Source organism: Neofelis nebulosa, chromosome 13 (genome assembly GCF_028018385.1).
Source record: "Neofelis nebulosa isolate mNeoNeb1 chromosome 13, mNeoNeb1.pri, whole genome shotgun sequence".
In the NCBI taxonomy this organism is placed as follows: Eukaryota; Metazoa; Chordata; class Mammalia; order Carnivora; family Felidae; genus Neofelis; species Neofelis nebulosa.
In genome coordinates, this window is record NC_080794.1 from 52,947,684 (window position 1) to 52,962,045 (window position 14,362).

Consider the following 14,362-nt stretch of genomic DNA (forward strand, 5'->3'; position numbering starts at 1 on the left):
AAAATTCTCCAAGAGTGAGGTGACTTGGTCATCATCTAGAAAGATCACTTGTTGGCAGGTGAGGCCATGGGCTCAGGCAGTCGCGGGGTGACAAGGATTAAGGCTGGCTTGTGCTCTCATGTGCCCCATGATGGAGCAGGGCTTCTGCCCTGAGACTGAGGACCCCGGCCCCCGAACCTCTCGAAAAGTAAGCGGGGTTGAACAGTTGTCAGGGAGGCCCCCTGGCCCTGCCTCAGCCATCCCGGCACTCACAGGTGGCAGCTGGGCTGTCCAGGCGTCCAGGAGGCTGCCGAGAGATGCACTCGCTCCCTGTCATCCTGGATCTGGAGCCGGATTGGCCGCCTCAGTCCCCAGGCAATGTTGAGAAGTCCCTCAATGATCAAAGCGCCTTCCTCCTGTGGGGACCGACACAGGTTAGCCTCAGTCCCCAGGGCGGCCCTCCTCGGGGGTCACTGCCCACCCTCCCCCAAGCCCCCGTAAGGGCCAGCCTGTCATCCACAGGACGCCCTGCACACTCTTGGCCGCAAACACATGCTCTCCTCCTTGGGGTTCTCCCCAGGGGGACGGTACACAAGCCTCTACATGCTCCAAGGCGTAAGGCCATGTGACTGACCAGAGGAAACCTGGGGCGTGCCCTTTCACTGCTCAGCTCTCGTCTGGCCAGGGGCACGGCCTGGGACAGAGCGGCTGAGTCAGGCGTCCCACAGGAACCCAGCCGCTATCCAGCAAGCACGTCCACACAGGAGTAAGGAAACATGTTCCAGAGAAGCATGGCCACAGTGACACCAGTGCCAAGCAGAGAGCCTTCCCACACCCCTCCCCCCACACTGCACCTGGGAAGGAGGCCCCACGGTCACCAGGTCCTGCTGCGAACATGTGCAGGGCGCTGGATTCCATTCCCTGCTGGTCCTCAGTGCTGGGTCTCAGCCTCACCCTTCTCCCCACACTGCCGCCATTTGCCACAGTAACCACTCGAGTGGGCCAGACCCACCCCCATATTTCCAAGCTGCTTTCTTTCCCGAGGGCCAGTCTTGCTTTCCTCACCACCTGGACACAGCCAGTCCCATGGTTCACCATTGGCACGAACACTTGGAAGGTCTACAACAGCTCTCATTCTGTGTCCTTCCGCCAGACTCTGAGGTCCTCGTTGTCAGAACCCTCCAGAGGCACCCTCAGCGAGTGCCCTCAGGTCTCAGGGGTGCCACTCACACCCCTCAGGTCTTTTTGATTCTGTTTCCGACCTAGTTCAGGCTCCTATGTATGCGCGACCACCTCCAGGCTCCTCGTGCCCAGCCTAACGGCCCCCACGCGTGTGCCTGGCCAGGCTGCTTCAGAGCATCTGTCTGAACTCTTCTCGGCCTTATTTTCCCCAGAGGTGTGGTCCTCCCAGCTCCAGGCTCCTAATCTGCTTTGATACCAGCCTTTGGGCAGTGAACTTTGAACATCATTCTCCCATTGCTATCTTGAACATCACTCTAGATTCACAAATTCCATTTCTTTCTCCTTATAGGCATGGGAAGCCTTGCAAGAAGAAGGGACCCTGTAGAAACTTCTTCATATCCCTGGAAGGACTTACGGGGGATGTGCCCTGCAGTGTTGACTTCATACTAAGTTAGTCATCGCTTAAAACACTCCGCCATCCACAGAGAAAACAGTTCCACTTTGTTCAAGGTTATCAAAAGTACACACAGCTTTCTGGAATGGCCTTGCACTACTTGTTAAAAAAGAAAACAACAACAACAACAAACCAGAGTGATTTTTGATAACCACTGATGTTTCACAGTCACAGATAGGTAACTAACCCTCCCAACAAAGGAGAGACTGGATTGATTCACTGGAGTTAGAGGGGGCAGTAAGGAAACCCAAAGTGGGGTTCCTCTGAGCTGCTGCCCCACCTAAAACACCTCAGCATGTCTGTTCACAGAGACCCATGCCTGCCGGCCCGGCTGACCCGGGTGAAGGGAGATCAAACCAGTCAGGTGCTGGGTATGAGAGTCAGGAGGAAAAGAGAGCACGGCTGGAGCAGGGCAGTGGGGCCCGACACGCTGAGGCTGAAGCTTCAGATATGCCATTGGAAGGCTCTGGAGAGCTGGCAGGGAAGGAGGCAGGGGGAATTGCCCTGGGGCTGGAAGCAAGGAGCTAAAGCAGAGCAGAGCCTCCCAGGTCAGGGGTCAGCTGTGCTGGGGACTGCTGGCCCTATGTCCCTGCATGGGCCGCGTATGAGCCCCCACGCTGTCCCCCCACCACGACTCCACTGTCCCTCAGCCTGCCCCCTATGGAATGGAGGGGAGGCCCCGTCAGTCTGCAGCTGTCTCTGGTCAAATCAGAGGAAACCAAGGTCAGAGGAGGACCTCCGGGCTTCTGGGCAGCCCTCGCCACACAGGTGGGGAAGTGCATGCAGACAGAGGCAGGACTAGAATGTGCTGTTCCAAGGCCTCATGTTTCCGTAAGTCAGGAAGTCATTGTGTACCCTCAGTTCTGGGTGTTAGCGAACACCTTCCTCCTTACTGGAGCCCCCTACTCCTCCCTCTGCCCTCCACTCCCTCACCCTTATTCCACTCGCCCCTACTCCACTCTTCCACAGGAATGGTGCCCCTCCCTCCCTCCCTCCCCTGCCCTGTAGAGTAAACATCCCCCAGGGCCTCCTGTAGCTCCAGGCTGGCTGCTGGGCCAAACCCCGCCCCACCCGGCTGTTTTCCTCCCAAAGCCTTCCTGTGCACTGCTATTTTTGGCCCTCGTGACAGTAATTGATGGCTGGTGGAAAAGTATAAAAGCAACTGCCACACCTCCAGGTTCACCAGACGGCTCCCGGAGGCCAGCGCTCCGGACAGGGGCCAGTTGTCCCCACATTCCACGCGGGACGCGGGACGCGGGACTCAGCCGGCTGGGCCCCCAGCCCTCCACCCTGAGCTCTGTGGGTCTTCCCAAGGACTGTCCTTGCTCATCCGGCATCCCTGCTCTCCCCACGTTCCCTCAGCTACAGGTAAGAGGGAGCAACTTCCTTCTGGTTTGAGATAAAATGGAAAGGTTTTGTTTCTCTTCAAGGGCAGGGACCTACACAGCCTCACTGGCTACAAGAGACCAGGGGATGCGGTTAGCGGCTAATAGCTGCAGAGGGCGTCCCGTTCGAAAAGAGATTTCACGTGTAGGGTCATTCCATGTGTTTCTTACATCCTTTCCAGCGGGTATTTATAACCCTGTTTTATGGACGGGTAAGGGGGGGGGCTTGGAGAGGTGACCCTGCCATAGGTCCCCAGGTCAGGAACTGGCAGAGACTGGCTTTACTCCCAGGTTCCCTCTGACTCCAGTCCGTTAGGCCGGGTTCTCTTATTTGTATAGGTTCTTAAACTACAGGAATGACAGATTCTTAAGCACACGGTGTCCAGGGTTAGCAGGAAAGGGAGAGTCCAGGAGATCCGAGCCTGGGCTTGGGGCTGCAGACTTCACTCTGCTCTCAGGCCCATGATTCACCTAGGCAGCCTCTCAGGTGAGGGAGGGGACACAGGAGGGGTGACAGGATGGCAGACGCTCACCGCTGGTCCTCTGTCCACCAACAGGGTACTGCTCCCCATCGCCGGCAGCCATGAGGTCCCGGCTACTGGTTCCTGTGGCCCACCTGCCCACAATTCGGGAGACCTCGGAGGAGATGCCGCCCGGGGGGCCTGGGCAGGAACCCCTGGCCTCCCCCAGCCTGGATGACTATGTGAAGTCCATTTGTCAGCTGGCACGGCCCACTTCAGTGCTGGACGCGGCCACAGCCAGGGCCCAACTCGGCAGACCGCCCCAGCCAGCCCAGGCCTTTGAGATGAGCTGCCCTACTGAGTCCCTACGGGACATTACTACCCGCTTCAGTGGCCAGCAGCCTGCACCGCCCAGGGATGGTGCTGCTGACCCCCTGGACTGGCTGTATGGGGAGTCCCAGGAAAAGCAGCCAAGTAGGAGGGACCCACCGAGGCGGACTGGCTCCTCTGCTGACCCCTGGGGTCCACAGAGACAGATGGATGGTGGCAAGGCCCGAGGGACCCCCGGAGGGAGACTCTGTGACGCCAGGGTGCAGGGGCACTCTCTGGCAAGGCCCTCAAGGGACCGGCACCAGGGCTCCCGGCCTTCCAAGCCACTCTGTGGGACTGCAGCCTCCCCCCCACCCCCCCGCCACGGCAGCACCCTCAGAACTCTCTATTTGCACCTCCCGGTGATCCATGAACTCTGATCCCTCCCAATAAAGGCTTCTGTATAGAGCACGCTGGTCTGTGTCACCTTCTGGCCCTCTTCCCCTGCGGTGGGCACTGTCCCCGGCAGGTCTCTGAGAGGGAGACACCTTTCTGCAGGGGCTGCCCGCCTTGGCATTTCATAGCGAGACCCCCTCCTCTGAAGAGTGAGAACAGCCTATCTGGCATGATGTGGTATTACTGACCCCGCTCGCACTGTTCCTTGCTGGATGATCACCTTGGGCAAGTGACTTAATGTTTCTGTTCATTGGTTTTCTCATGGGTAGAATGGGGTAATTAAAGGGACCTGTTTCTGATGAGTAAGTGGGATAAAACCCACATGCATCATGGGGGGTGTGTTGTAAGCCCATACTCGGAGCAGCTACTGTCTATGTGGTGGCTTCAGGGTGGGGAAATGAGGTCGGTGGCAGGTAAGAAGCAAAGGTCTCAGCCCCATGGTGATTTCAGAGTGAAGCCCTGGGCACTCCAGAGTCAGCCTCCTGGCTCCCACCCTCAGAGCCTGTGCTCCATGTGGCCCAAGAGAAAACAGCATTTCCCCAAATGTGCCTGCTCGGGTTTGGGGGGAACTTATCACCAGGGTACCTGGGGGTATCTCAGTGGCTCCAGCTCACAAGTCCTGTTGTGTCATTGGGGGTGTGTTGTCCATGCTGAGGGCTGAGACAGAACCTGCACCAGCTCAGCTTGCAGACCAGGTGGCTCCGTCCTCACTGTCCCCATCCCTCCCTCCACCCAGGGGGCTTCTCAGCTGTGGGGCCAAAGTGCAGGTTGTTGTCCAGAGCCCTGCTCTCCGGCAGGTCTAGCGGCCAGGGCCTCACTTCACATGACCTAAGGTCTGGGCCAGCCCTGGGTCCTCCAGCCTGGAGGCGTCTGGCAAGGAAGGAGGTGAGGGTGAAGAATAGGGGAGAGGAAGGGTCTCCTTCCTCAGAGGCAGGTGAGGCATCAGAGAACTCAAAAGAATCAGGCCTGAGGACCCATTACCCTGCTCCCTTCGGCCAGGTCAGAGCTGGCTGACCCTGGTCAGTGCTCAAGGGACAGAGGGGAGAGGAGGAGGGCAGAGCTGGGGCCACATTCAAGTTCACAGCCTGCTTCAGTGTCCTCTGTCTCTTCTGTGGGCTATCAAACTATTTTCTTCCTTTCCTCTTCCCTTCCTACTTTTTTTTTTCTGTTTTAAAATTGCTTTTCACTTTAAAAATGTTTATCTGCCCTCTTTTTGAAACATTTAAAAAAGTTTATTTATTTTGAGAGCGAGAGAGCCAGGGAGAGCCACTGAGCAATCAGGAGCAGGGGAGGAGCGGAGAGAGAGGGAGAGAGAGAGAGAGAGAGAGAGAGAGAGAGAGAACCCCAAGCAGGCTCCCTGCCATCAGCACAGAGCTCGACGTGGGGCTCAATCTCACAAACCGTGGGATCATGACCTGAGCCGAAACCAACTGAGCCAGCCGGCGTCCCTATCTGCCCTCTTTTATGTGTGTTGAGTGGGGAGGCAGAATGTAAACCATACATTGAAAAGTTTCAGACAAGTAATTTACTCAGTTTCCTTATCTGTAAGATGCGGTCACCAACCCTGCCCTCCACACCCCACAGGGTTGGGAAATGGGGCACGTACTCTTGGAGATGGAGTTAGAAACAGCATATACGAATGCCTGCATCTGCCACAACCTGCTGGTCCCTGACCTTCGCTGGCAAATAAGTGTGGGGCAGCCTTCAGCCAGAGCATCCGTAGGAGGCGGCGGGGAGGGCTGACCTGGGAGTGGGTGCTGGCTGGTGCCCACAGGGGTTGGGCTTGCCTCGCTGTAGTCCCTTCTACGAAGCTGTGTGAACCAGGGTCAGAGGGAGGCAACTAAGGATGAGTGAGGTTGGCCAATTCTCCCCACGCTCAAAACCACGTGGCTGCATTTGGGACATCATACAGGGCTCTGGCTCCTCTGCTAATGTGTACTGAGATGAAAGAAGCTAATGATATCTTCAGAAGGTGTCCCCCCACCAAAAAAAGAATAAAGGGCCGGGGGAAGGGGTTTCTGGCATTATTCCAAGCTTCCCATGAGACACAACAGCCTAGGAGAGAGTCCCTGTGATGGGGGTCCTATGGAGAAGTCTCTTCCCCACAGCCACCAGTGGAGTGGGAAAGGACACAATGACCTGAACAGGGGGCAGCCTGGCAAGCGCTTTGGAGCTCTCAGGGGAACTCGTCCACGGCAGAGTACTCACCCCAGGTGCCAGTGGTCTGTCAACTGCCTGTCATTTCTGCCTCCAGGCCTTAGAGGAAGGGGGGGTCATTTTAAGAGGGAAGGGGATCCTGACTTTCCCCACCCTGGGAGAGACAGAGACCCTGAGCCCAGGCATGCTCCTCCCCTTTCTTCCCCTGCCCAGGAGCCTGGCGCCAAGGATGGGGACTGGGTGTTGTGCGTGCTCACGGCCACCAGGGGGAGCATCAGAGGCGGGCTCCCTGAGGGGGCCACACGCCCCTGCACGACATAAGGGTCCTGCTTTTCATCACAGCGATATATTTACCCACTGGTATTTCCAGGTGGTCCATTTTTCTCTCAAGAAGCCACCCAGCCTGGTTAAAATGCTTTGCTATCTTTCAAAAGGCACAGATGGCTCCAGGTTGCTCAAGCTCTTCATTGTAATACAAGCAAAAGTATCCAAAAGCAAAGTTTATAATACAATAGAGGAAGCCGATGCCTGGGCCTCCTGAGTGGGGATTCCTTTGCCCTTTGGAAGCTGGGGGAGAGTTCACAGGGAAACACTTGACCTAGGGCGTGGCCCCTGCTCCCTGACACACTTCATCTCTCCAAGGGCTCTGGACCCCCGAGGAGACGGTGGCAGAGGGGGTGTCCCCAAACTGTGGCAGTCAGGCCACAGTTGCTCTGGGGGAAACCTAGTGACAATGGGTGGGGGGGGAGGTCTCTTCTGGGCCCCACATGGCTCTGTGAGGGCGCAGCCTGTGCTGAGCCCCTTGGTAGCTGGAAGGCCCCTTAGCTTGCTGATTGAAGGTGACAAGCAGCTGCCTGCATCCCCGAGGCCCCTCAAAGCTTAATGCTGGTAATGCTGTTGCTGTGTTACAAATTCGGCGCCCACGCCTTGCAGCCACGCTGGCACCTTCCACTTGCTGCAGTGTTTACCTTGCTGGAGACTTCAACTCTGAAGGCCTCAATCTCTTTGTCTGGAAAATGGCCATTCTGATGTCACAAAGCTCTTGTATTGTGAGAAGGGAGTCGGAGGCAAAGTGCCTGGTGCCTGTCTGCCCCACCCCTGAGGAGAAGCCGGCCTGGGGTGGCCCCACAGTGCAAGTGCCTGCAACTGGGAATTCTCCGAGGTCCAGGAGGTCCCGGGGCTGCATTCCGAGAAACGGCGGAGGCCTGAACACCGGGTGGTGGGTGGGTCGCTAGGCCCTTGGTGTCCAGGAACCAGTCATGCATTTCAGCATCAGAACTCGGTGCTGCCCAGGCCTACAGCCCGTCTCTATAGTGGCGATCACCTCCCGAAGACACATACTCCCTCAGGCTGGCATCCCCTTGATGGCTAAGGCTGTGGAAGTTTCCTGCAAGGTGCTTTCTGGCTCCGGGGAGATCACGTCAGGTCCTCATACCTTTTTTAGGTTAGGAACATGAAAATCCCCAACTGCGGGGCGTTAACTTCTTACCACGGGGGCCCGTGGAGAATACCTCTTCCCCTTTTTGGGTCTCTCACTTTTCCACGTGGCCTGTCCCATCACACACAAACACAGGGCACAGGTTTGGGGCTTCCCAGCCCTGCTCCCCACACAACTGCTCCTACAGAGGGGACTGTCTTGGGGAATCCCAAGAGTCAAGACCAAACTCTAAGAGTAGCAGTTCTCAAACTTGGCCTTCATCGCAATCCCCTGGAGGGCTTGTTAAAACACAGCTGGGAAGATAAAGAGTTTCTGAGTCAGGAGGCCTGGGGGAAGGAGGGTGATAAGAATTTGCATTTCTAGCCAGTTCCCAGGTGACTTTGAGGCTGCTGAGCAGAAACCACCTGTTGAGAGCTGCTGGGTCTTACAGCAATCACTGAACGGCCCAGGGCTAAGAAGCAGGGTGCAGCCAGAAGACCCCATCGCATGCCTCCAGCACAAGGACTGAAGTGGGTCCAACTCCTCGCTTAGCATAGATTAAACTGTCCAGCACACTGGAGCTCGGGACTCATCTCAGCTTGCCCTGGGCCTGCACTTGCCGGTTAGTCACCCAGCATCTGTGCTCAGGTGCTACACCGTGCCTGGCCGGGGGACACGAAGCCGGGCGGCAAGAAAAGAAACAGCAAAAGCAGAGATAGCAGGGCGGCGGCATCAGAGCCCTTCCAGCAGCAGTACAGAGCAGGGTAAGTGGCCGATAAGACGCGTATCAGAGAGGCTGCTCTGCAGAAAGAAGAGCGGGAGCGAAGGAACAGTGCAGAGGGGCTGGGAGACAAGCTGTCAGGGCTGGCCCCAGGCCCTGTGCAGGGCGGCGGGTCCAGGGGAGGTGGCGTGCGAGGTTGGTGCAATTCTAGGTCGCACTACTGGCAGGCCAGTGCTGCCTGGACTGGGAGCCAGCTGCTTCCCTCCCCTCCAGGCTCCGGAGCTGTGTGACAGTAGCCTGGCCTGGGCTGCGTTTCACCTACGGACGTGTTTTGTTTAGCCCGCTTGATGTTTCGAGGTTTGGGAAATTGCACATGAAATTCCAGATGTCTGACTTCTCTGGCTCCCTGGAGCCCATCTTCCTGCACAGCAGCAACGGGTTCGGTCCGCAGGGCGACAGCGTCTGCAGACAGCACGTGCTCTCGAGTCCTCCACTCCCCACGCCTGCCCTGTTTCTCCCGTTCTGACCTGCCCAGCTACGTGAGCATCTTTTGGGGAGCTCTCCTCCGTTTCAAGCCTTCTCTGATGTCTATTCTGATTGGCAACCACAGAGACTGCGCCCACTTCTTGATTGCCCTGTGAACTTGGGCAAACCCGAGCCCTGTGCTGAGTTCCTTATTTGTGCTGTGGGCTGGGCACAGAAGGGACTGGCTGTGCGGTCTTAAAGATTTTAGTCTCCAGGGTCCTGGCAATTCACGTAGGCAAAAATCTCAGGTGGAAGGAGAAGAACTGCAGGTGATTATTTCCATCTGCTCTGAACTCTTGCTGGGGGAGGGAGAGGGAGGGGACGCTCTGACCCTCAGCACCCCTTACAGGACGTCCGGGAGAGAGAGCTGGTAACCTGGTCTCTAACTCAGAAGATGGGCGGCCTCATACTTCATTATCCTAACTGGGACACTTCTCAGAGTGAAGGGAAAGGTCTTAATAATGACCCTGGAATAGCAGGTATAAACCAGGACTGTCTTCAGCAATCCAAGATAAACGGTGACCTATGAATAAAGAAGAGAAACTGGCCTTACCTCTCGATGTCTCAGCTGAAAGCTTCTGCCCTCGTGGTAGCAGTTGTAAGTTTTTAGCAAGCTTAAGAGCTCCGACCTAAAAAGGTAAACACACATATAATCTTGGGGCGTGGCAGGCTTTGGGACGTGACGATACTGGTCTCTCCAGCCACACATAATCAGTTTAGAGACTAGACTCTGCCATCAGACACATGCCTTTTAGTCTTCTAGAGGTTTCCACATGACAGACCTTGTGTAAGGTGTAGGGCTGGGAAAAGAAGGAAGTGAGCTCACAGACGGCCCATAGAATTGTGCAAATGGTGTTTGCATGCTTTCACTATCACAGATAAGAGTTCCCGAACATCTCCCTGTACTTTACTTCTGAGTCATTTCCTCAATAAATCCCCCGGGATTGGATTATTGGCATTTGAAAGACTCTTGCTTCCCCCCTCGGCTCCCCCCCCCACCAATATTACTTCCTGTGAGTGCCTGGTGTGGCTGCTCTGGGGGCATCATGAGGGGTGTCTGCCTCTTCCTCATCCTGGCTTTCTGGAGGTCTGACCAAGAGGTGAAGGTGACAGCTGTGCGATAAGATCCCGAAGGTCTGAGGGAGGCCACTCTGCCCAAACTCCTTCTCCCCAGAATAAAGGGAAGCCTTAGCGGATAGAAGCCGGTCCCTGCGCCCAAGCTGGGCTCTGCCGGGGAGTGCAGTCCAACAGATAAGAAATGCAAGGCACACGTGTGCTTTTAACCCTTCCAGCGGTCACATCACGAAGGAAAACAAAACAGGTGAAATTAATTTTCATAATGCATTTTATTTTATGACACAATATATCTAAAATATTTTCATGTCCACATGTAATCAATATGAACATGATGAATGAGGCCTTATTCATTATTTTATTTTGTAATAAGTGTTTGCCACCTGTATTTCGTATTAATATATGAACGTTTTACATAAACGTTATTAACGAGATCTTGTTCATTATTGTATTTCGTAATATGTCCTTGCCACCTGTCTTTTATATTAACTGTACTTCTCCGCCCGTAAGTCACGTGCTTGGCGGCCACACGTGGAAGTCACTCCCCTGCTGGCCGGGGCCGCTTTAGAACCTCTCTGGGCAGTGCCTTCACTGACACTGGAGCACTCCAGGGAGTGGATAAGCAAAACCCGCCGTTGGTGCCCTGGTGTGCTGCCTGATGTGGGGATGACGGTAACTGATGACGGAAGTGATTCACCTGTGGTTCAGTTAATGTTATGGCATTAACATTGCAAGAGTCAATGCTGCATATTCGCTGTGCTTGTAGGTGTATCAATGCTGAACATAAACTTATTAGGATATATACACCTGAAATTAATCACGTTATGGCTATTATTATGACTTTCCCCAAAACTATATTTTTTTGAGAGAGAGAGAAAGAGAGACAGAGAGAGAGAACGAGCAAGCAGGGGAGAGAGGCAGAGAGAGAGAGAGAGAGAGAATGAGAGAATCCTAAGCAGGCTGTACCATCCCAGGACCCTGGGATCATGACCTGAGTTGAAGTCAAGAGTTAGCTGCTCAACCAACGGAGCCACCCAGGCGTACCTACTGTTATTCTCATTATAAAATTTAAACCGGGAATGTGAGAGTATGGGCAGCACTGTGAATGGGATGCTGTCTGTTTTCTCAGGTGTCTAACTGGAGGACCCAGGAAGCAGCTCAGCAAAAGCTAGGAGGCTGGCTTTTCTTCAAGGAGGCAAATAGGAGCTGCCCAAATCTAGAAAATATTTGGACCCAGCACGCAAAAAGCAAGAGAAAAATGAAAACTTACGTTAGTGCAGAAATACATTTGAATAAATACTCCAAGCATTTTTTTTTATGGTAAGACGGAGTAAATAAAATTGAAAATAAGCCAAGCTAAAAACTCATCATGTCAATAAAATAGGCTTTTTTCAAGAACAACTCTAAACCTATTTTGAGTTTTATTTTTTTCCCCAAACTGTTTGACACAATAAGAGTATTAGTATTGCTCTAGCTTTTGAATAAATTAAATGCCATCTGTGCAGAGTCACAGCGGACATGGCCATGCTTTCCTGCTTTTGCGGGCCTGAGGGGGCAGGGGTCAAACCCTCAACCCAAAGAGATCCTTGATCTCCAGGGTGCCAGGCTTCAGAAAGAAGTGCCCCCATCACTGTCCCTGGGGCAGGCACATCGTCCTATCTATGAAAAGTGCCCAGAATCCCTCTACCCAAAGGCTGCCCATGGCAGGGAGTGACCACCAGACCCCCTCCCTGTACACAAAGGCTTACTTCAGGATGGACTTGCTGTCACTGATGGGAACATGAGAACTGGGTGGACAATCTTCCTTCATGTTCTCCTCTTGTCTGTAGCATCAGGGAGGCTACCTGCAGGGAAGAGGAGGAAGAGCATACAGACAGGTGAGCCGGAGAAGGAAGTGCTGGCCAGTGCAGTGCCCAGAGCCCTGTTGTGCAGGCCTTGTGGCTCCAGCCTCACCTCCCCCCTCCCCCTTCCACCCCGGGGCACAGGGTGGCCATAGCTCTGAAGGATCAGGCTCAGAGGACTTAATGGGGTCCCACACCCCACACGGGGCAGCCACGTTTCCCTCGGCGGGAGACAAGGTCAGAACTGCTGAGCTAGCTGGCACCCAGTACCAGCCCAACAGCTGCCCTCCCCGAACCTCTCCATAATCCCTAGGGATCTGGATCCGTCTCCTAAACGTTTCAGACCACAGGCTCTCTTGCCTCAGCTGGGACACCCTAAATGATGGCTACTGCCTCCATCACTCCTCCAGCCCCGCAAAGCACCCTGGGCCTTTCTCCTCCATTCCCACTGAGCTCCGGCTGGTGGCCCTTTGGAACCAGCACACCTGGGCCGGCTCTCCTGGTGATGGGTTAGTCGGTACTGGGGTCACTACATGCTGGAGACCGTGTTGGGCATTTTCTATGAATTATAGTTTTTACTCCTTACAACAACGGTATAAGGTAAGTACTATCCTCATACCATTTTATGGGCGAGAAAACAGGGACAGAAGTTAAGAACTTTGCCCAAGATTCCCAGTGAATCGGTGGCAAAGTCATTGTTTGAACATAAGCATTTGGATCCTAGATCCTGGTCACTAAAACCCATCTCGCACAGTGACTTAGACCCTCCAGACTTCCTTTTCTTATCGATGCAATGGGGTAATCTCTATAAAGATTATAAGATTGCTAGTTGATTCACACATGAAACCGTGTATTCACAACCCAGAAGGCTTCACGGAGTTTCTTAAACCCTCCTGGGGAAATCCACTAGTGTTTTTTACTATCTTGTTGGCATCTTCTGCGCAGATTTCTACTACTTTCCCTCTCCAACTTACCCTGGCTGAGAGCTTTCTTATTGAGGCCCCCCGTGTGTCAGGCAGTGAGCCACAGTACCTCTCTCTCTCCCTATCCCAGTCATGGCCCTGTCTCTACCTTTCCTCTCAAGTTGCAGCTAGGACTCTGAGGGGTTAAGTCACACTGGGAAGTGGCACAGACAGGGCGCACAGCCTGTCCTTCATATCACAGAGTGGCTCCTTCCCCAAACCCCAACATCTGTTCACACAAACCTGGCTCAGTCGGGTCTTCCCCACCTCTGTGTGTGTGCAAATGTTCCTGGGGGTTCGGGGTCAGGTTCAACTGCTGCTGTGTCAATGCCCTCAAAGTGGACAGGGTGCTCCGTCCCCTTGGGCCCTGACTCCCTAGCTGAACACACTCTCCTCCCACTTGTTTGATATCACCCACAAACAACACAGGCTTGCTTTCTGTGTTGGTGTGTCAGGCCTGAATGAGCATTTGATTCTGGAAGCAGGGGAAACAGGGAGAAGTGGAATGAATTGAGGGAGGTGGGCTTCTCAGTGACCTCAGAATCATCCTAAAAATACCTCCCTTCTCCCTGGGTCTAGAGAGAAGCAAAACAGGATCTAGACAGAGGTCAGACCCTACCTCTATAGGGCACAGGGCAGGGCACTGTGGGGTTCCGGAGTGGGGGGCCTCACTGCTGGGCAATAGGATTTCAAAATCGGGTTTCAGTTCCTCAGCACCTCAGTCTCCAGTGGAAAAAACTGCTCTGCAAGGCTCCCTCTCTGAGGAGTTCCTCAAACACTTCCATGCAGAGCTGGCTTCAGCCCAAGAAAAAAGTATCTGAGTTTCTCACTCAACACTGTTTCTGTGGGTCCCTGGCACAACTGTGTCTTGCTTTACACAGGCTCATTACTGGAAGGGAAGAGCTGGATTTACCCAGAAGTAACAGCAGGCGGTTTTCCCTCTGGCCTCCTCTGTAGCCAGCTTCTCTCCCACCCCTTCTCACTTCCTGCTCTCAGCTCTAGCTTCCCCGAGCTGCTCTAATCTCGCCTACTGTGCTCTCTGCTTTGTTCTCCTTTTGGGTCTTGATGGAGCTATTCTCTGTCCAGAAAACAGCCCACTGCTTGTCCTGTATTCTGCAAGCTAGCTCTGCCAGGAAACCCTTGCCAGAGTGGTCCCCTCCTCTAGTATCAGGAAAGGCTCCTCTCTAGTCTAGCACCTGTTCTGGGCTCCTGGATGTTCTGGGCCCGCAGGGCCTGACCCATTGAGTGGGGAGCTGACAGGACGATGGGGGAGTACAAGTGGGGGAGGTGGGAGGGGAGGCTGAAGCCGCAGACTTCTGCACCACGGATGATACTTTTCTGGCTCACCTCTTGTTTCCAGCCCCGAGCCCGAGTCTGACACACAGCAAAAGGCCCATAGATGTCTACTAAATTATTGGATGGATTTGAGAAGCCTCATG

The 14,362-nt window shown here is 54.4% G+C and overlaps 2 protein-coding genes and 1 long non-coding RNA gene across 4 annotated transcripts in view; 2 read left to right on the forward strand and 1 right to left on the reverse strand.

Annotated features, from left to right (window-relative positions):
• The window catches only part of RASSF4 (Ras association domain family member 4), a 32,590-nt gene that overhangs the window by 10,329 nt on the left and 7,899 nt on the right, over nucleotides 1–14,362 (reverse strand). For both annotated transcript variants that reach the window (XM_058697057.1, XM_058697056.1), the window contains exons 2-4: nucleotides 11,869–11,964; nucleotides 9,600–9,675; nucleotides 253–395 (exon numbers count right to left, since the gene is read on the reverse strand). In XM_058697057.1, coding sequence (XP_058553040.1) covers nucleotides 253–395; nucleotides 9,600–9,675; nucleotides 11,869–11,930 — 281 coding nt within the window. In that variant the 5' untranslated portion in view covers nucleotides 11,931–11,964. The remainder of the gene's footprint in view (nucleotides 1–252; nucleotides 396–9,599; nucleotides 9,676–11,868; nucleotides 11,965–14,362) is intronic.
• DEPP1 (DEPP autophagy regulator 1) lies at nucleotides 2,743–4,238 on the forward strand. The gene is made up of 2 exons (XM_058697058.1): nucleotides 2,743–2,983; nucleotides 3,558–4,238. The coding sequence occupies exon 2, from the start codon at nucleotides 3,584–3,586 to the stop codon at nucleotides 4,208–4,210; it is 627 nt and encodes a 208-aa protein (XP_058553041.1). The 5' UTR covers nucleotides 2,743–2,983; nucleotides 3,558–3,583; the 3' UTR covers nucleotides 4,211–4,238.
• LOC131493021 (uncharacterized) lies at nucleotides 7,086–11,521 on the forward strand. Its single transcript, XR_009252398.1, has 2 exons — nucleotides 7,086–9,315; nucleotides 9,396–11,521. It is a non-coding gene; the product is annotated as an uncharacterized LOC131493021 (long non-coding RNA).